This window comes from Leuresthes tenuis, unplaced genomic scaffold (assembly GCF_036924035.1).
Source record: "Leuresthes tenuis unplaced genomic scaffold, fLeuTen1.0.hap1 SCAF_14, whole genome shotgun sequence".
Classification (NCBI taxonomy): Eukaryota; Metazoa; Chordata; class Actinopteri; order Atheriniformes; family Atherinopsidae; genus Leuresthes; species Leuresthes tenuis.
In genome coordinates this window covers 32,045,538-32,067,046 of record NW_027325368.1, presented here as the reverse complement: position 1 = coordinate 32,067,046, position 21,509 = coordinate 32,045,538, and the positions used below count along the sequence as shown (strand labels likewise).

Here is a 21,509-nt window from a genome sequence, read left to right as displayed (position 1 = left end):
GTCTGACCTTTCTGAAGCTGTGTAATTTTGGGAGTGATAAAAAACGGATTATAGTCTTAGATGAAAATTCCCTCCAATAACCAGAGCTAGAGGTGCTCATTTGAGTTTTACAACTCTTCAACCATCCATCTTCTCAAATGGTTATTCTTACTTCTTTTTCCCAGTTGGATTTAACATGGAGAGTGGAAGAACCACTAGAAGATTGTAAACAGGAATAGATGCTGGAAATCAGTTTCCGGTTTAATTTAGATCTGTATGCACCAATCACAATGTTTATTAAATCATAATAGTCATAATTGTCTTTCAGTCTCATCTCCCTGTATCAGAAATGAGACGTGCTGTGAGTGTGTTGTGATACCTTTGGAGAGCCATTGTTTGAAGCGTTTAAAATCTTTATAATGTGCCACCCATTGTAACATTTTAATGTGGTTTTCCAGTTTGTTTTTACAGCATTCACTAAACCAAATGTTTAGGGGTGTTTTTGTCCAACCACTTACGTTTTGTTTGTGCAGTGTGTATAGATTTCTGACTCCAAGTAAGCTCTGGAGGAGAATGTCCAGTTGACTTAATTCTACATTTTTACATTTGGCATTGTCATATGGGTCGCATAAATCGCGTAAATCAAGCATCTAAGCTGTGCAGATTTGTAGTAACTCTCTATGTTCGGGAGGGCCAAACTTCCTTTTTTCTTAGACAATTGCAATGTTTTCTGTCTAATCCTTGGTTTAAGGCCTCTCCATATAAACCCAGATAGCATTCTCTTCCACTCTATTAATTGTTTTTCAGGTATTTCTATTGGTATTGACAGAAAAATAAAAAGCAATCGTGGTAAGATGTTCATTTTAACTATAAGTATTCGGTTATGCAAGTCTAGTGGTAGTAAACTCCACTTGTTTAAATCTGCCTTTATCTCTTTTGTAATTGGTAGATAGTTGCGTAGATGGTAGATAAGTCCTTTGGGATTTTTATTCCTAGATATTTAATGATATTATTCTCCCATTTAAAATTGCACAGGTTATTTATTTGAGGTGGGGGAATATAATTAAATGAAATAACTTGTGTTTTGTGAATGTTTAACTTATAACTTGAATAATGGCCAAATGTTTTCAGGGAAGACATTAATTTTGGTAAACTCAAATCTGGTTGTGAAAGAGTGATTATGTATATGTCATCTGCATAAAGGCAGGTCTTATACTCCAAATTCCTTTTCTGTCCTGGTCTTCTCTAAGAGTCTGAGCCAAAGGTTCGATAAATAAAGCAAACAAGGCCGGATTTAAGGGACATCCGTGCCGACAGCCTCTTTCAAGTAGCACTGAGTCAGTCAAACTACCGTTCATTTTGATTCTGGCTGAGGCAGAATTATATAAGTTTTTTTAAATATGAGATAACTTTAATATCAAAGCCAAATTTTTCTAATGTTAAAAATAGATATTCCCAACTAACTGAATGGAATGCCTTTTCGGGAGCTTTCCTGGTCTGAGAACAATGGATTTATCCTTATCTTTACTCATGTGCTCCATCAGATGTAAAGCCCGTCTTACGTTATCTTGTGTCTGTCTGGATTTAAGGAGGAAACCTGTCTGGTCTATTATGTCTGGAATATTTTCTAATCTTTTTGCGATTATTGGGGCATTTAATTTGTAATCTAAGTTTGAAATTGATATCGGTCTGTGTGAACCACACTCAGATTTATCCTTGCCCACCTTAGGAATTACTGAAATGATAGCACACTTCCAAGATGCTGGTGTTTGTCCCCCATTAAGTGTAAAATGAAAGCATTTCAATAATGTTGGTGATAGTAACTCTCTAAATGTTTTGTACCGTTCTGCAAAGTATGCGTCTTCTGTGTGTTTCATTTCTAGGTTTTGTAGTTCCTGTAATAAGTCTTTTATTCACTTCTGTTTATCCCTCTTTTTAATTGAAGACCACATAAGTTTTCCCCTTATTACTACCTTAGCAGCATCCCATACAATACCAGGAGACACTTCACCAGTATCATTTTGATCTATTCTTTAAATTCCTTATGAATATATTGTTCAAACAAAGGTTCATTTAGTAGGCTTGTGTTAAGCCTCCATGTTGTGCTTTTCCTTTCAGTATCTAGTTGTAGGGACAGAGGTACACCTGCGTGGTCTGAGATATCTTTAACCCCTATTTGACACTTCAAAATTCTGTGTCTTTCTGAATTGAACATAAAAAAATAATCAATTCGTGAATGAACATTATGGGGATGGGAGAAGAAGCTAAACTGGGTTCAGTTCCCCCCCCAAACATCCATCATACCTGCTTCATGGAGAAGTTTCTTAACAGTGACTGTCTCAAAGTTCATTCTTTTTGTTACATTAGAGGAGTCAAGGGGTGGTTGTAGCTGAATATTCCAATCTCTTCAGCAATCATATCAAATATGTTCTTTGTAAATACTTTGTCATTACCAGGGGGTCTATACACATTCAGTAGTGTTGCCTGCTTGTGATCAATGTAAGCCTTCACTAAACCGAATCTCTCCTCGGTATCCTTTATTTGTTTTGAGATCTGGAATACAACTTTGTTAGAAATTAGTATTAGAACTCCTCTCTTTTGACCATGTTTGTAAGATGAATAATATGCATTCTTAAAGCCCAGGGGTTTAAACTTTTCATGTTCTTTTTCCTGCCAAAAAAGAATGTTGTTTTTCTCTTTTCATCTTAGTTATCAATTTGCTCCTTTTGATAGGATTTAACAGACCATTAACGTTTAAAGTAATTATTTTGTATTCCTGGTTTAACATTCTACCTCTTAATGCAAATGCACATATTTTCCCCTCCATTAATCTAAACATGTAAATCAAAACCATCTGTGCTGAACATAACCAAACAAAACGGTGAAGTAAAGTGACAACTTCTGAACAGGGAGGGGAGGCCTCCAAAGGAAGGACCCCTCCAGATGCATCCTAGCATCGTTCTGTTGGCCATTTCAGTACACAGCTTTTTCGGTGTGGTTTCTGTCACCCGGAGAAACAGTCCTGTTGGCATTTTCATAATATTATGAGCTAAAGAGCCATTACATCCGAGCGGTGATTAATCAAAAAGGGGAAAAAGAAAGTACCATTCTGGGGAAAGAAAGAAAAAGCGGTTTCAGTCTTTGAGATAATTATCACCATTAATCATTTTACTTCCCTCTGATATGTCATATGTATGGCTCGCTGAAACCTCGGGAGCTTCTCTGGGGACCCTGTGGTCTGCCATGCATTTCTTTCCAGCTCCTTGCGCTGTCACAGCTGACCGGGATGCGTCAGGCTGTGTGTTTCCGTCGGTTCCTTCGTCAGCTGTTAAGATCCCCCTCTTCAGCATATCCTCCGTCGCCTCGTCTGCGTTGCTGTATGTGTTGAGTCCTCCTTCATAAAAGAGTTTTGCAGGTGTTTGGAATCTGAGTCCTCGTTCTTTTAACACCTTCCTCAATGGCGCGTATTCCTCTCTTTTTCATCACTTCTGCTGGATGATCGTGATCGAAGTACACTCTTTTCCCGTTGAGGTGTATTTCTTTCTTTTTCCATGCAGTACTCCTTGGTTTTGTACACGAGGAAATAAGCGACCATGGATCTCGGGGCGGCTTGTGGTGGTGGTTTTGGTCCGAGTGACCGGTGACAGCGTTGTATTTTGAGGCCAATGTCAAGGAGTTTCAACTTCAACTAAATGAATTTCTCCAGAATCTCACATGCGTTGTCCTCCTCTTGTCCCTCGGGAATCCCGAAGATGCAAAGGTTATTTCTGCGGCAGCGTGTTAACTTTGACACAAAGCGCTCTTGCTCCTTCAGGGCCTGGAGAAGCGCGTCCTTAGCGATAACACTCCACTCCTCCACCTCGGCCACTCGGGTCTCCACCCTCTCCACCCTTGCCTCTGTGTTCTAGAGTTCTTCCCGAATCTCACTCAGTTTGTGATTAACTTCTTCTTTAAAGTTTCAGAGCTCTTCCTTCATATTTTTTTTAATTGTCACACAGAATCCGCTCAGTTCTTTTTTTTCTTTTTTTTTCATGTCCAGATGTCCTGCTTTTTAGCTTCACTTGTATCGACGTCTCCTGTCGCCAATCCCTCGTTTTCCTCACTGTCTGGAGTCGTTATGGTCTATTTCTCCATAAGAATTTCATAGTTCTGATCACATTAATAACTCTAAAGCAGGGGAAATACCAGACTGCTCTGGGAGCTCCACCATCCAGATTGTCGCCATACCCGGAAGTCCATGTTGATTTTATTTTTACCTAATCTACTAGCTATGTAATAGAGGCACACCATGCTGAAAAGAACTTTAGATTGGAATTTTTTTGCATTTATTCCCTCTTATTTAGCAATTCTTGAATTCACTTGGTGGTATTTATGAGCAGGATGTTCACCAACACTGCTGTGAAGTCAATGCTAATGACTGTCAATCTTAAGAAAACTGTCTGAATGTATTTATTCGATTTAGTCTTTTTCAGCTCAAGTCACAGTGAAACACCTGAACAGCAATAAAATGGTTAAACTTGCTTAAGTGTATCGATGTTTTCTGTAAATTCCATATTTCCCCATTTTCTGTACACACTGAACACTACCTGCTCAATGTTCAATTACCTGAGTTTATTCACAGACCTAATGTGTGTGTGTGTGTGTGTTCTGTGTGTCCTCAGATTGGCTTTGGAGGACTTCCTATATCTGCAAAGCAGAGCTCAGGAGGCAAAGAGAACTTTGTGGGCTGCATGGAGGGAATATTTTACAACGGGGAGAACATCACGAGCTTGGTGCGCAGGAAGAAAGTCGACACGTCAAGCTTTGTAAGACAATTCTGCAAATATTACATTTTTTAACAGCTCTTTAGATCAAAATCTGTGAAAGTAGAGAATTAAAGCACAATAGAATATTGAAGATGTAGAATAGAGGTTGATTGAATTACTTAATGGCCAACACAAGATACATACGCGTGTGTGTGTGTGTGTGTGTGTGTGTGTGTGTGTGTGTGTGTGTGTGTGTGTGTGTGTGTGTGTGTGTGTGTGTGTGTGTGTGTGTGTGTGTGTGTGTGTGTGTGTGTGTGTGTGTGTGTGTGTGTGTGTGTGTGTGTGTGTGTGTGTGTGTGTGTGTGTGTGTGTGTGTGTGTGTGTGTGTGTGTGTGTGTGTGTGTGTGTGTGTGTGTGTGTGTGTGTGTGTGTGTGTGTGTGTGTGTGTGTGTGTGTGTGTGTGTGTGTGTGTGTGTGTGTGTGTGTGTGTGTGTGTGTGTGTGTGTGTGTGTGTGTGTGTGTGTGTGTGTGTGTGTGTGTATTTGGTGAATGAGTGCAGCTGAGGATAATTGAACACAGGTGAGACAGAGGCGCTAATGAGCAGAAGATAGAGCAAGAAACGGAAGACAAGACTAACTGTTTATGAGGTTTAACTAAGTAAACTTAACTTTGTAACGTCAAATGAGGACGATGAAATAGGTAAGGCAATATAACTTTGCCTGCAAACCACTGTTCCAGTTTATTAATTATCCGTTAGCTCTCCTATAGCTGCAAGTAGCCACATAACAGCAGCTATGAGCTAACAGAGCTATAGCACACGTTCATTCATTCATTCGTCTTAAAGTATTGGTGAAATAAAGACAGATAATGCCTTATTTAGAGGCTGCATCGTCTAAGCCCCGTTCACTCCGTTATATGGATATATGCTGATCGCGAGTTAGCTAAATATCTTCTGAAGGACAGCAGCTTTCGCCAAACTGTTCTCGGTGTGCAGATAAATGTATTTCATTCCAGAAATGAGGTCTAGGTTTAAAAATACCGGAGTTCCCCAGGGAACACCCTGGACGAGCCCCCACTTATGTTACACCACCAGCTCTCTCGGGAAAAAGGGGAGTTAACATAAAGGAATATAAAAAACAATGATTCAGAAAAGTAACCAGGATTTGGTTACTTCTTTGGACACCTGGTGATTGTTGACTCCGACTGGGACCCAATCAAGGACTTCCTGCAACCTGTGGTATTGCAATGACATCTTGTGAACTGAAACATTGGTTGAGAGCCAGACATAGCAACTCTCTGGGCTTACCCCCATCCCACGCCTTCGAGTTGTCTTGCGTTTTTATGTGTAAAGCGAGCAAATGTTTGTTTATGTTTTTGAGTTCTATGTTGAATGGTGAGCTGATGTTTACTGTTCTGATGTTGCTGAGTTTTTTTTCCCGGACATGCATTGTACTCCCCTTAGAGTATAGTCTGGTGGCTGTGTTTTTTTTCTCCCTCTCCTCTCTTCTTGTCCCAGACTTAACAACCAAAATTAAGAGGGATCAAACAAAAGAAAACAAAACAATTCACACAAAGTGAGACACTTACTTAACAAGTAAGACGCATATAATATCTACCAACAAACCAAGTACCTACCAACAAATATCATACATGAGCAGAGCACTGGGGGCCAGCTGCTACCACCACAGAGTCTTTTCAGCTGCCCCGCTGAACACCAGAAACAATCGGGTTTAAATAATCCTGGCTAGCTCCAGGATTGGTGCATCCGTAGAGGGGCTGGAGGGGATTGGACCATCCCGGACAGGCAACGGCACAGCCTCCCATCAATAGGGAATGAACCAGATGGGTGACCACACAGCCGCTAAAACAAAAAAAAACTAAAACAGCAGACCATGGGTCGTAACACCACCCCCCAATCACACCTCTCCAGGTCTCTCCATTATTGCCAACCTGGGTTTTGAAGTCTCCCAGAAAAACAATGGAAACCCCAGGTGCACCCCTCCAGGACACCAACCAGAGACTCCAAGAAGGTCTGGTAATTTGAACTGCTTTTTGGTGCATACACACAAACAACACTCAGACCTTCGCTCCTGTGATTTTAAGCCACAATGAGGCGACCCTGTCGCTCACCGGAGACAACTCCAACACAGAGAAGCTCAGCTGTGAGTATAGCCACACCCGCCCGACACCTCTCTCCATGGGCAACACAAGAGAGTTCAGCCCCTTTCCAGGAATTTGGTTCCAGAGTTCACAGAGTCTGTGGAGGTGAGCCCAACTATATCTAGTTGGTAACGCTTCACCTTATACACTAGCTCAGGCTCTTTCCCCATCAGCGAGGTGACATTCCACATCTCTCGAGCCAGTTTGCAAAGTCAGAGTTTGGTACATCCAGGCTCTCTCCTGCCGCCCAGCTCACAATGCACCCAAAACCTCAAATTTCCTCCCCGCCAGTGGTGGGCCCACGTGGAGGTGGCCTCCTGATTCTTCTTCTGGCTAAGATCGACCGAGCCCCAGGAGCCAAGGCTCGGCTACCAGGCGCTTGGCAGCGAGCTACCCCCCAGGCCTGGCTTCTGGGAGGTGCCCCAGTTTCCCTTCTCCAGGCGAGGTAACTGTTGTTTTTTTTGGTGCTGCTCCATCAAGGTTTTTGAATCGCCTTTAGTCTGACCACTCTTCTGAGACCAATTTCCCACGAGAGACCCTACCAGGGGCCTTAAGGTTGCAATTATAAGGAGGGGGCTTCAATTTCTTGAAGACACATATTTGAGATGAATTTTCGTCAGCACTTATGTGACCTTTAACTTTTTTTATTTATTATGATATGAATTTTAGATCTTATGTTTTACATCTATTGTATGATGTGTGATGTTTATATTTTACTATCATTTTCTATGGGGAGTAGCATCTAAATGATTTTGTGCAAAATTTTCGGTTACAATAAAGTAATAAAACTTTTGCCTAGTAAACTAAATACTCACTGTGTTTTAGCTCTGGTTTGGTCTGCCCCAAGGCTGCCTCAAACCAAGGTCACTTCCCTTTAAGGGGGTTCCAGGTTCGATTCCTGTGTGGAGTCTGCATGTTCTCCCCGTGTATGCGTGGGTTCTCTCCAGGTACTCCGGCTTCCTCCCACCACCCAAAAACATGCATGTTAGGCTCACTGGCAACTCTAAATTGTCCCGAGGAGTGAGTGTGAGCGTAGATGGTTGGGTGTCCATCATGGTCGCCAGTCCATCACAGGGCCACACAGAGACAAACGGTGTCTGTGTGGCCCTGTGATGGACTGGCGACCTGTTCAGGGTGTACCCCGCCTCTCGCCCAATGACCGTTGGGATAAGCTCCAGTCCCCCCTGCGACCCTAACTTGCATTAGGCGGGTATAGAAAGTGGATGGATGGTCTGCACCATCTTTCTCTGTTGCACTTTACACTTGCAGTGTGCTCCCTGGTGTTCACCAGCTTGTCCTTTTGTTTGTTTGGGTGCTGGGCTAGTAGTGTGAAGTGTTTCAGAGCTTATTCAGCTGCCTGCTGCTGTGGGAAATGATGTAGATGACAGTAAAAGCTAAAATAAAGGAGAGCAGCAGTTTGTGATTTGTTTCTTTGTATGCTTTTCACATTGTCTTCTGTCAGTTACTAAACTGATTAAAATGGTTGGTACAAATTTAAAGCCTGAGTCAAGTAGGAATAAATCTACGATCTGGATTTAACACATTACAGAATAATTTGCTATTAGCCACTCACCAAACATGAATGATTAAAAAAAAAATCATTAAGTCAATGAAATTAGATTTAATAATGATAAGAATATTAGCATTGCTCTCTGCTCTCAGCTGGGGGTGCTTCCACTAATACAGATCTCACATCAGCTTAAATGATACACAAACAGAGCTTGTTTTGATGATAATTGGCTTTGTTGCCAACCATAGGCTGAGAGGTGCCCTTTTTAAAATGTTACTGTACTACAAATCATGCAGAATATGCCACTTGAGCCCCAGAATTGAACAATACATGAAGATTTCAGGGTATCCGATGGGTATTAAAAAGTCTTAAAACGTCTAAAATTCAATCATTTGAATTTAAGGCCTTAAAATGTCTAAATTTATCTTAAAATGTCATAAAATGTCTCAAATATGATTTTGAAAGGTCTTAAAAATGTATTAACGTTACTTGTATTTAAAACAAATGCATAAGCTTCAGTCTTGCTTTTAATTGTATCGATTTTTGAGAAGCTACAACATAACAACAAAACCGGCAGCACGGCGCACTCGGCATGTGTTCACACCCAGGCACGTGTCTCTCGTCCGTGTGCACCGTTACCGACACACCTAAACTCAGACCTGACCACATATGTTCTCTGTCATAGCGGCAAGCTGCTGTTGCATATGAGCCACGTCCCGTTAACGGCGTATTTTCCTCTGGATTCCGCTCAGGAAACGACAGCAGTCTAACGTTACGTGCACTGACACACGCATGGAAGTGATGAGAAACCCTAACGCGATGATGTTAGTACACAATTTAAATGGCGTTACTGTGCACCACGTCCCCTAATGTTACTGTAATTACTGTGTTTTTATGTCTCCATTAATGTGGCCCTTAACAATCCACTTCTTCCTCACTTCGTTTACATACAAGTGTTGCAATTCAAAAATGGGGGGTGGGGGCGAGTTAACAGTAGAACAAATATTAGTTCACAATAGAGAGGCTTGTGGTGTTTTTAGTTAGGTTCAGCATTTTGTATTCCAATGTGAAAGAGCTGTAAAAAATAATCCTATACTTTGCAAGTAATTCCAGACCTCAGTTTCCTTCAGGCCTTTTGTACTTTTTTACCAGTATGGTTGTGAAATTTGACTTGTTGAAACCTGCAGAGACCCTGGATATGTTGTATAATCTTTAAGGCTCTGGTAAGATGGCACACCTTAACTAAGTGTCACCATACCTGAGAAGGTTGAATGGGTTCACTCACAAGGGTCTTATTTTGATGAAAAGCAAATGAGCAAGCAGTCCATGGTTTACTTTGTCATCTGGGATCCATTACTGAAGCTTTAATTTCTCCATCTTTGTCTTTCCTCCTCTCCAGCGTAACCTGACATTCTCCTGTGCCGAGTCCAACTCCTTCCCTGTCTTCTTTAATTCCACATCCTTCCTGCGGCTGCCGGGTCAGAGTGATAGCGACACTCTGTCAGTAAGTCTGTCTTTCAGGACGTGGAACCCTAACGGGCTGTTGATGTTCACCAGACTGGTTGATGGTTGGGTGGAGCTGGGACTGATGGAAGGCAAGGTCATTGTGTATATGAATGTGACACAGAAGAAGAACACACGAATTGAGATCTCATCAGGTGAGCTGATGTTTTTAGAATGCAGTTCAGGATCTCTGTTGTTCAAATATTTATCAATTATAGCTTCTTGTTTACATCTTGTTTCTGTTTGGAATTTTTCGACTTGCCAATTTTATCATGTTAACCCATTAAAGGGATAGTTTAGGTTTTTAAGTGGGGTTGTGTAAAGTATTTATGGGAAGTTAGAGCCAAAATACACTAGACACATCACAGGGCATGTAGTGATGTGGAGCAATTCTGTTCAGTTGAAAAAAATAGTGACAAAGTAATCACCAATCTGTTGTGACGTGTATAAAAACTACAATGTAATGTTCACTGAACTGCTGTGAATCTTTTTTAGGTTGGAGTTGTATTAGATGATAGAAAAATTTGCTCTTCTGCTGTCCCTGCTCTCAGTAGCTGTTAGTTTGGCTCCAACATGAGAATTCTTCAGTGCTTCCCAAAAACCCAAACTATTACTATACATACTATGACAAGAGAATGTGGCTATTTTTGGGCTCTTTGGCTCCCCCTACATTTGTGGGATGTAACACCACTGTTGTAAAATCAAATCTATGTCTGTGTGTACATATATATATATATATATATATATTTATATATGCTATATGTTTGTGTGTGTTTGTCTATCATTAATAATATGATGTCCTTTCGGCCTGCACAGGTTCAGGTCTGAATGATGGCCAGTGGCACATTGTCCATTTAAACGCCCTAGAAAACCACGCAATGCTGACAGTCGATGGAGACGAGGCATCCACAGTCCGGACGGCTATTCCAATCCAGATACAAACAGGGGGAACATACTTCTTTGGAGGTGGTTGATCAAAACACAACTTTTCTCATTGTGCCATATGCAACTGTTTTGGGTTTTTGGGGGGAGGTTTCTGTGGGAGATCATCATTCATGTGAGCTGAATTCACTACAAATACATCTATAAGTCACATGCATGTTGATTTTGTCAGATGATGCTGCAATTACAAAATCTAGATTTTATTGACTGACTGAAATGGAATTTCGACAGTATTCACATACACTTACTCTTTACTGTTTTTACAAATGGAAACATTATGGAGCTTTAAAGCATGTACAGTGCATCTAGGTTAGTTTGAGTCTAGTCGAGTGTACATATGCAGGAGTGATTCAGTCCCCAACCTCATTATATGGGTGTGTTAGAACAGTTTCCAGAAGCTTGATCTTAGCTGGATAAACGTGTTTACGTGCGCTTTAAAAGTCCAGTTTTCGTCAAGCTAACACAAAATTTTTTTTTTTTTCGAGTTTAAACGTACTTATTGTCTTTACAGCAGTTCTGAAGTCCCATACACAACAGCACACTCCCTTGTTCTCTGAAGAAATCAGTTTGCTTAATTTACAACTCTATGAGCATGATTTGCAAAACGTGAGACATGGCTATCTCTTCTTTGTGCTTGAACAGTGGATCCATGAGTATGTTAATAATTTGGTCGGTTAAACACCTGAGGAAATTACCTGTTTGAAAAAATCATTTAAAAATAAATGGGTGTATAAAATGAATGGATGGACAGACATTACAGGGAGTTTCGGAGAGATTCACCACAAACAAATTGTTGAATTTCATCAGGGTTCTTCTTGTTAGTACTTCTCTAGGCTTGCAATGATAACTTTCCACCTCCTTTACTTGTCCTCAGGCTACTTCCTACACACTAATAGCCGATCACTTCAGCGGTCCTTCCAGGGCTGCATGCAGATGATCCACATAGATGACCATCTGATTGACCTCAGGGCTGTGGAGCAGGGTCTCATTGGAACCTTTGAAAATGTCAGCCTGGACATGTGTGCAATTATAGACAGGTACATCCAATTTCAGACCTACATACCTCTTGAAAAAGTGGTCCTTCGGCAACTTATTACACATTTGAAAAACAACAGATTTTATATATATTTTTATATATATATATATATATATATATATATATATATTAGAGTACACCATAGCAATTCAATTCAGTTTTATTTATATAGTGCCAAATTACAACAATTGTCATCTCAAGGCACTTAAATAATGTAGTCCAATTCAAGCCAATTGGAATTCAGTTCATTGTAATCATGATCCAATGAAATCCAATTATTTAATTTAAAAAAATACAATTCATTCATATAGAGCCAATTCAAAGCATTCAAACACCATTCAAAGGATACCTGTTGGAACAGGGAAACACAAGTTAATAACCACAATAATGTCACATGTACATAAAATCAATTGAGAAATTAAACAGGGGGAAAAAGAGAGAAAGTGAGGAAAGGTGTGACAGATGAGGTCCCCCAGCAGTCTAAGCCTATAGCAGCTTAACTATGGGATGTTTCAGGATTACCTGAGCCATCCCTAACTATAAGCTTTATCAAAAAGGAAAGTTTTAAGCCCAATCTTAAAAGTGGAAAGGGTGTCTGCTTCCCGGACATTTACTGGCAGCTTATTCCACTAGAGAGGGGCCTGATAACTGAAGGCTCTGCCTCCCATTCTACTTTTAGAAACTCTGGGAACAACAAGTAAACCTGCAGTTTGGGAGCGAAGTGCTCTGTTAGGAAAATATCTTACAATTAAATCTTTAAGATATGATGGAGCTCGGTCATTAAGAGCTTTATACGTGAGAAGAAGAATCTTAAATTCTATTCTGAATTTAACAGGGAGCCAATGAAGAGAAGCTAAAACTGGAGAAACATGATCTCTCCTGTTAGTTCTCATCAGAACTCTGGCTGCAGCATTTTGGATCAGCTGGAGGCTTTTCAGTGAATATGTGGGACAGCCCAATAATAAGGAATTACAGTAGTCCAATCTTGAAGTAACAAATGCATGAACTAGTTTCTCTGCATCACCCTGAGACAGGATGTTCCTGATTTTAGCAATAAAACGAAGGTGAAAGAAGGCAGTCCTAGAAACCTGTTTTATATGTGAGTCAAATGATAAATTCTGGTCAAAAATAACTCCAAGGTTCCTCACTGTAGAACTAGAAGCCAAGGAAATACCATCTAGAGTAACTATATAACTAGACAATTTCTCCCTAAAGCGCTCAGGTCCAAAGAGAACAACTTCAGTTTTGTCTGAATTTAAAAGCAGACAGTTCTGAGTCATCCAGGTCTTTATGTCTTTAAGACAGGCTTGTAGCCTGACCAACCTATTGGTTTCATCTGGTTTCATAGATAAGTACAGCTGAGTATCATCAGCATAACAATGGAAATTTATGCCATGCTGTCTGATAATGTTACCTAATGGAAGCATGTATAAAGTAAAAAGAATCGGTCCAAGCACAGAACCCTGAGGAACTCCATGACTTACTCCAACGTGTGAGGAAGATTCTTCATTTACAAGAACAAACTGGAATCTATCAGATAAATATGACTTAAACCAGCCTAATGCAGTTCCTTTAATCCCAATAACATGTTCAAGTCTCTGTAACAGAATGCTGTGATCGATCGTATCAAATGCAGCACTGAGATCCAACAGGACAAGCACAGAAACAAGTCCGCTATCAGAAGCTAACAGGAGATCATTGGTAACTTTCACCAGTGCCGTTTCTGTGCTATGATGCACTCTGAATCCTGACTGAAACTCTTCAAACAGATTATTTCTATATAAATTATCACAAAGTTGAGCTGCAACTATTTTTACAAGAACTTTAGACAAAAAAGGGAGATTGGATATAGGTCGATAATTAGCCAACACTTCTGAACCAAGAGTAGGTTTTTTTAAGTAAAGGTTTAATTACAGCAACCTTAAAAGTCTGAGGTACATATCCTATCAACAAAGACCGATTGATCAAATCCAATATGGAAGTGTCAATTAAGGGGAAAACCTCCTTGAACAGTCTGGTTGGGATTAGGTCTAACATACAAGTTGATGGTTTAGAAGAGACTATTGCTGTTGTTAGCTCAGAAAGATCAACTGGGAAGAAGCCGTCTAAATACAAATCAGGTTCTAAAGATACTTCTAAAGCTGCTCTGCTTGATGATACATCAGTGATAATAGTGGGAAGGATTCCATTAATCTTCTCTCTGATAGAAACAATTTTATTGCTGAAGAATCTCATGAAATCATCACTGCTGAGAGTTAAAGGAATACATGGCTCAACAGAGCTCGGACTCTTTGTCAGCCTGGCAACAGTGCTGAAAAGAAACCTGGGATTGTTCTTATTCTATTCTATCAATAATGAATAATAAGCAGTTCTAGCTTTACGAAGTGCTTTCTTATACGTTATTAAACTATCTTTCCAGACTAATTGAGACTCTTCTAAATTAGATGAACGCCACTGTCTCTCCAGCTTTCTTGCAGTCTGCTTTAAAGCAGCTGTGAATTATACCAAGGAGCCAACCTCTTCTGACTGATTACCTTCCTTTTCAGAGGGGCATCATTGTCCAGTGTTGTACGCATTGAAGCTATAGTGCTGTCAACAAGAGAGTCAAGTTCTACTGGAGTAAAATTTAGGTAGCCGTCCTCTGTCATATCTGCACATGGCAGTGAAGAAAAGGATGATGACATCAACTCTTTAAATCTGGTTACAGCATTCTCTGACAGACACCTTCTATATGTAGAATTCTTCTCAGAAACCGTGTAGTCAAGTAATGTAAATTCAAAAGTTATTAAAAAATGGTCAGACAAGACAGAGTTATGAGGGAACACTGTTAACTGTTTACTCTCAATGCCATAAGTCAGCACAAGGTCAAGGGTATGATTAAGGCAGTGAGTAGGTCTGTGAACACTTTGAGAAAATCCAATAGAGTCTAATATAGAATTAAAGTTAATATTTAGGCTGTCATTTTCAACATCTACATGAATATTAAAGTCACCACTACAGTGACTTTATCTGTACTCAGCACTAACTGGGATAAAAACTCTGAGAATTCAGACAGAAACTCAGAATAAGGGCCAGGTGGACGATACACAACAACAAACACAAGAGGTTTTTGTGATTTCCACTTTGGGAAAAACTGAGAATCAGAGATTCAAAAGAGCTAAAACTAATCTTGGGTCTCGGACTGATTAGTAACCCTGATCTGAAGATAGCTGCCACTCCTCCTCCTCTGCCTGTGGTTCTAGGAACATGAACATTTAAATAGTCAGAGGGAGTTGATTCATTAATGCTAACATGATCCTCCTGCTGCAGCCAGGTTTCTGTAAGACTAAATATATCAATATGATGATCACAGATCAAATCATTCACTAACAGAGACTTGGAAAGGGATCAGCTTGGGATCTGATACTGCATTTTTATGGCCCCTGATTTGGTATTGGCTTGATTTCTCATTCTGCTGTGAGGAAACCTGGAGTATTTTTTTAACTAGGATTTGTCCTTTAATGCCCATGTCAAATAGGTCTCCAGGGCTGCCTTCTTTCGTCTGCGTAACATCACAAAAATAAGGAGTATCTTGTCCCAAACAGATGCTGAAAAGCTGGTTCATGCATTCATAGCATGTAGTCTGGACTACTTGTATACCACTTTAGCTGTCTATTGCAGTTGTTTCGAAATGCTGCAGCCAGAGTACTAACCGGTACTGCCAAAACAGATAACATCTCTCCAGTCTTGGTCTCTTTACACTGACTCCCTTTACAGTCTTTGTTGGACTTTAAAAATCCTTCTCACGACATTCTCACAAACTAATTATTTGAAAGATTTCTTTATTTCCAATCGCCCCATCACTCTGCTCTCAGCATTCTGGTCTACCTGTAGCTCCCAGAATTACCAGGACTAGAATGGGAGACAGTCTTTCATTTCCAGGCTCCCCTCCTGTAGAACCAGCTACCTGCTTGGATGCAGAACACTGACACCCCCTTCACTTTTAAATTAAAGTTTAAAACTAACTTCTTTGAAAGAGCCTATTCTTAAATCATTGATATGCCTGTGATCTATTTGTTTGAATATATCTTTCTGCTTTTCTTTTGTTCACTTACAACAATTTATTTACCAGTTCATTCATTTATTTTTTCTTTATCTCTTGCTTTTATTGCTATTTTAATTGCTTTCATGAATGTTCCTCTTATGCAACCCAAAATGCGCTATATGAATAAAGTTGAGCTCAGAATTCTAAACTTATCTTCTTATGTATTGTATTCTCTTAAATCACAACGGGTGGTTCCGAAGCCTCACAGCTAATCTTGTTGTTTGCAGATGGAAGTTATCTGTTCACATGGGTTAACCTGCTTCTGTTTATCTGTTTGTGATGACAGATGTGTTCCAAATCACTGCGAGCATGATGGTCAATGTTCCCAGACGTGGGATTCATTCAGCTGCAACTGTACTGGCACTGGCTACACTGGAGCTACCTGCCACACCTGTAAGTCCATTTTTTTTGGTGGCAACTCCACACTTTGCCTTAACAGAACAAAAAAAGTCTGTTTCTTACCAGGTCTGAAACACAACCTCAGATGAATAAAATCACATTGAGTATTACACTACATCTTTATTTATTTAACAAAGGCTAAGTCACAATGCAAAATCAGTGTGTGAAAAACTAAGTGAACCCCTGATCCACCAGCTTCAGCAGCAGTGAGCTGCAGTGATGGTTTCCTGTGGGACGTTATCAGTCTCTCTCATGGTTGTGGAGGAATCTTGGCCACTCTTCTCTCTAGCGTTGTTTCAGCTCATTGAGGTTTGCAGCATTGGTTTCTGCACAGCTCTCTTAAGGTCCCACCACAGCATTTCAGTCAGGCTGAGGTCTGGACTCTGACTGGACCATTGCAACACCTTGATTCTTTTCTTTTTCACACATTCTGCTGTAGATCTGCTGCTGTGTTTGGGATCTTTGTCCTGTTGATGAGCCAGTTTCAGCCCAGCTTTAGCTGTGGGACAGATGGCCTCACATCTGACTCTAGAATACTTTGGTATCCAGAGGAGTTCATGGTGGACTCAATGACTGCAAGGTGCCCAGGTCCTGTGGCTGCAGAACAAGCCCAGACCATCAGCCCTCCACCACCGTGCTTGACAGCTGGTATGAGGTGTTTGTGCTGATATGCTGGGTTTGGTTTCCTCCAAACGTGCTGCTGTGCATTAGGACCAAACATCTCCACTTTGGTCTGGTCTGTCCAAAGGACATTGGGCCTCATTCAAGAACCGTTCGTACAAACAGATTTGTTCTTGTTCTTAAGAGTGATTTAAGAGAACTTGCACATTCACCAATGTTTTCGTATTTTGAGTTTTCTTTCAGTGATCCAGACCTGTCGTAGGAGTCACGTAAAATAGTCCGCTGTTATTCGAATCAAGTTTGCGTGACTAATGGATTTGACAAATGGATTGTATATTTAATTACTTTGAAGATATCGTGCATAAATATATACATTATACCCCATAATCATGCTGACATTATTCTTTTTGACTTAAATTATGCACTAATTGATTAATTTGACTCTGGATATAACAAGGTCAATGGGAAGTGTAACCAGGGGCTGACAACTTACTTTTGGATGCCTTAGTGCGCCAGGCTCTTGGAAGAGAGTGTGTGTTCCGAGACCGTGTAGATATCCTTGCAGAGACAGACAAATGACTGACATCGCAATTTAGATTGCCAAGGACTGTGCTGCTGAAAATCTGCAGCTTGCTAGAGCCACAACTCCAAAGAAACACGCCGATCAAACCCAATCCCACCACACGTCCAGGTCCTCGCCACCCTTGGATTTTTGGCCACGGGAACCTTTCAGAGGAAGATTGGAGACAGATCGGGTGTGTCCCAGTCCTGTGAGTCGTGCGCTCCCCTTGGTCATCAAAGCTCTCATCAGTTCATCACCCATGGTGCATCAAATTCCCATCCACCGCTGTCCAACAAGTACAAATTAAGAGGGATTTTCATGCCATGGCTGGACTGCCGAACATAATCGGAGCAATAGACTGCACACATATACGCATCAAAGCACCTGTGCCGTTGTGGAGCGCACTGAGCTGAAGGCCAGGTGGGTATGTCTCGATACAGCGGGGGGAAAACTACTTTTTTTTAAAAAAAAAAATGTATGTCTGCATAATTTTTCTTCCCAAATATGTTTTAAAACTGACTTTAGCAAAGGGCTGCGGACTGAAAAACACAATGGGACTATAGCCTGAAGTCGTACCTAGTTCAAATTTGACTGTAATACAACAAAAAACGAGTATTTTTGTACAGGTTTTTCTAAGGATAGGACCAGGCCTGCCAAAGCAGTGCCAAAACTGTGTTATTTGGAGAGCCTGTTTAGGCTTTAGGCTTTATTCTGAAGCTTTTACCCTCTATTTACTGCACAAGTTCAGACAATGTCAGCTTGGCAGCCGTTTGCAAGACATTTACAATAGTATATTGTAAATGTATAATAGCTAGGGAACCTGTCTATGAGTAGTAACTTTAGTAATAGTAACGACAGTATAGTGCTACTATTTAACACAGCTAGCTTAGCTTTGCACTAGCTGTTGGACAAAATGAAGAAATCCACACCTAATGCTTTCAAAGTTAATTAAAGTTACATACCTCTGCTTTGGGCCAGTTTTTCCTCCTCCTTCCTTTGCTTTCTAAAAGCAGCACCTGACGGCTTGGGTGCTTATAACACTTGCTATATACACTTATAACCTTATAAACTGCACATCGGTCTGCATCACCCATCTCAGACTGAAGAACAGGCTCTGACTGGGACATGGGCAAAAGCATTAATGACACGATTCAATCGCTAAGTACGAGCTCGGTACAATCTTCGCCCTGATCCTGGATTCACACCGAATGCAAAGCGAGCGACAGAAGTGGCCAGTTGCCGTTCTTTTCCAATGTACGAGAGCAAAGAGGCGCGGCAAAAGTGAACGTGACGGCGCAAAGGGAGAGCGATGAGTAATGCGGAGGGGGCTTAATGCCCCGATGAATGCTCTGCGCTCCCCGCGGTAAATTCAAAATCACGGTATCAGTGACAGATTTTGGAATCCGGTGTACACATAGAGCGCACCGGATTATATGGCGCACAGCTGTTTTTTGTGAAAATTTACGGCTTTTAGGTGCGCCTTATGCTGCGGAAAATACGGTAAATTCAATTAGTTTATATCCATTAATAATGACATAGCAAACAACACTGAACACTATTCACAATTTGTATCGACATTATTTGCTGTTGGCAACTTGCCAATCATTGTAGCAGTCTCTGTCTAGCACAAAGCATAGGGGCACATTACATGTGGCGCACTTCACAGGAGTTTTTGTATGGCAGTGTCTGCACCTCCAGCACCCAGCTGTGCCCTGTCCTGATATGTGCACAGGTTTGTGATGACTGGCAAGAAATGGCCCAGGTTCAACTGATGTGTTAGACCCCGTCTCTGCCAACTCCAAGACTAAGGTCTCCCTGTATGCCTTCTGGTGCAAAGGAACCTCACCTCTGTTTCTCCCATGTTCTTTGTACAAAATGCATTCACAAAAGCAATGTCCATGAAGTGGGAGAATAAACTCTACTTCTGTGTTTTGTGCAACACCTTGTTGTATTTTATCAGGTCATTTGATAGGTCAACTCCCCCCATGTACCTAAAAGGACCTAAAAGAAAAATCGTATCAAAATATGTCCAGCACACAAATTATTACATTTCAAAAGGCAGAAATTTTACTGGGGTACATTTACTGGACCCTTGCCAACGTATCAGGACTGTTTTTGTTGTAGATTTATCTTTTCTTAGAATAATGTGAGGCTTTATAGGTGACTTTGACATTTTTTTTTATTTGCGACTGGTTTGACATAAGTGTTTACTGTGTCCATAGTTCTGATTGTATCCTGGATTGTATCCTGGATTATGCAGTTTTCCTTGATAACCAAAAATTTCAGCTTTCATCTGACCACAGTACTTTTTATTAACATTTGGTAAAGGAGCTTGACATGTTTTTCTTTTATTCACTTCTCTGGAGCTTGGTATATGACCAGTTTGGAGAGCTCCTTGTTCTTCACTGTTCTCCTAACCTGGTGGTGCTCCTTGTTCTTCACTGTTCTCCTTACCTGGTGGTGCTCCTTGTTCTTCACTGTTCTCCTTACCTGGTGGTGCTCCTTGTTCTTCACTGTTCTCCTTACCTGGTGGTGCTCCTTGTTCTTCACTGTTCTCCTTACCTGGTGGTGCTCCTTGTTCTTCACTGTTCTCCTTACCTGGTGGTGCTCCTTGTTCTTCACTGTTCTCCTTACCCGGTGGTGCTCCTTGTTCTTCACTGTTCTCCTTACCTGGTGGTGCTCCTTGTTCTTCACTGTTCTCCTTACCTGGTGGTGCTCCTTGTTCTTTACTGTTCTCCTTACCTGGTGGTGCTCCTTGTTCTTCACTGTTCTCCTAACCTGGTGGTGCTCCTTGTTCTTCACTGTTCTCCTAACCTGGTGGTGCTCCTTGTTCTTCACTGTTCTCCTTACCTGGTGGTGCTCCTTGTTCTTCACTTTTCTCCTTACCTGGTGGTGCTCCTTGTTCTTCACTGTTCTCCTAACCTGGTGGTGCTCCTTGTTCTTCACTGTTCTCCTAACCTGGTGGTGCTCCTTGTTCTTCACTGTTCTCCTAACCTGGTGGTGCTCCTTGTTCTTCACTGTTCTCCTTACCTGGTGGTGCTCCTTGTTCTTCACGGTTCTCCTTACCTGGTTGTGCTCCTTGTTCTTCACTGTTCTCCTAACCTGGTGGTGCTCCTTGTTCTTCACTGTTCTCCTTACCTGGTGGTGCTCCTTGTTCTTCACTGTTCTCCTAACCTGGTGGTGCTCCTTGTTCTTCACTGTTCTCCTTACCTGGTGGTGCTCCTTGTTCTTCACTGTTCTCCTAACCTGGTGGTGCTCCTTGTTCTTCACTGTTCTCCTTACCTGGTGGTGCTCCTTGTTCTTCACTGTTCTCCTTACCTGGTGGTGCTCCTTGTTCTTCACTGTTCTCCTTACCCGGTGGTGCTCCTTGTTCTTCACTGTTCTCCTAACCTGGTGGTGCTCCTTGTTCTTCACTGTTCTCCTTACCCGGTGGTGCTCCTTGTTCTTCACTGTTCTCCTAACCTGGTGGTGCTCCTTGTTCTTCACTGTTCTCCTAACCTGGTGGTGCTCCTTGTTCTTCACTGTTCTCCTAACCTGGTGGTGCTCCTTGTTCTTCACTGTTCTCCTAACCTGGTGGTGCTCCTTGTTCTTCACTGTTCTCCTAACCTGGTGGTGCTCCTTGTTCTTCACTGTTCTCCTTACCTGGTGGTGCTCCTTGTTCTTCACTGTTCTCCTAACCTGGTGGTGCTCCTTGTTCTTCACTGTTCTCCTTACCTGGTGGTGCTCCTTGTTCTTCACTGTTCTCCTAACCTGGTGGTGCTCCTTGTTCTTCACTGTTCTCCTTACCTGGTGGTGCTCCTTGTTCTTCACTGTTCTCCTTACCTGGTGGTGCTCCTTGTTCTTCACTGTTCTCCTTACCTGGTGGTGCTCCTTGTTCTTCACTGTTCTCCTTACCTGGTGGTGCTCCTTGTTCTTCACTGTTCTCCTAACCTGGTGGTGCTCCTTGTTCTTCACTGTTCTCCTAACCT

At 41.4% G+C, this 21,509-nt stretch overlaps 1 protein-coding gene across 2 annotated transcripts in view; it reads left to right on the top strand.

The window, feature by feature from the left end:
- cntnap2b (contactin associated protein 2b) overlaps positions 1-21,509 on the top strand; it is a 76,548-nt gene that overhangs the window by 36,142 nt on the left and 18,897 nt on the right. For both annotated transcript variants that reach the window (XM_072363714.1, XM_072363713.1), the window contains exons 7-11: positions 4,641-4,784; positions 9,794-10,052; positions 10,714-10,863; positions 11,714-11,876; positions 16,246-16,352. In XM_072363714.1, the coding sequence (XP_072219815.1) occupies positions 4,641-4,784; positions 9,794-10,052; positions 10,714-10,863; positions 11,714-11,876; positions 16,246-16,352 (823 nt within the window). The remainder of the gene's footprint in view (positions 1-4,640; positions 4,785-9,793; positions 10,053-10,713; positions 10,864-11,713; positions 11,877-16,245; positions 16,353-21,509) is intronic.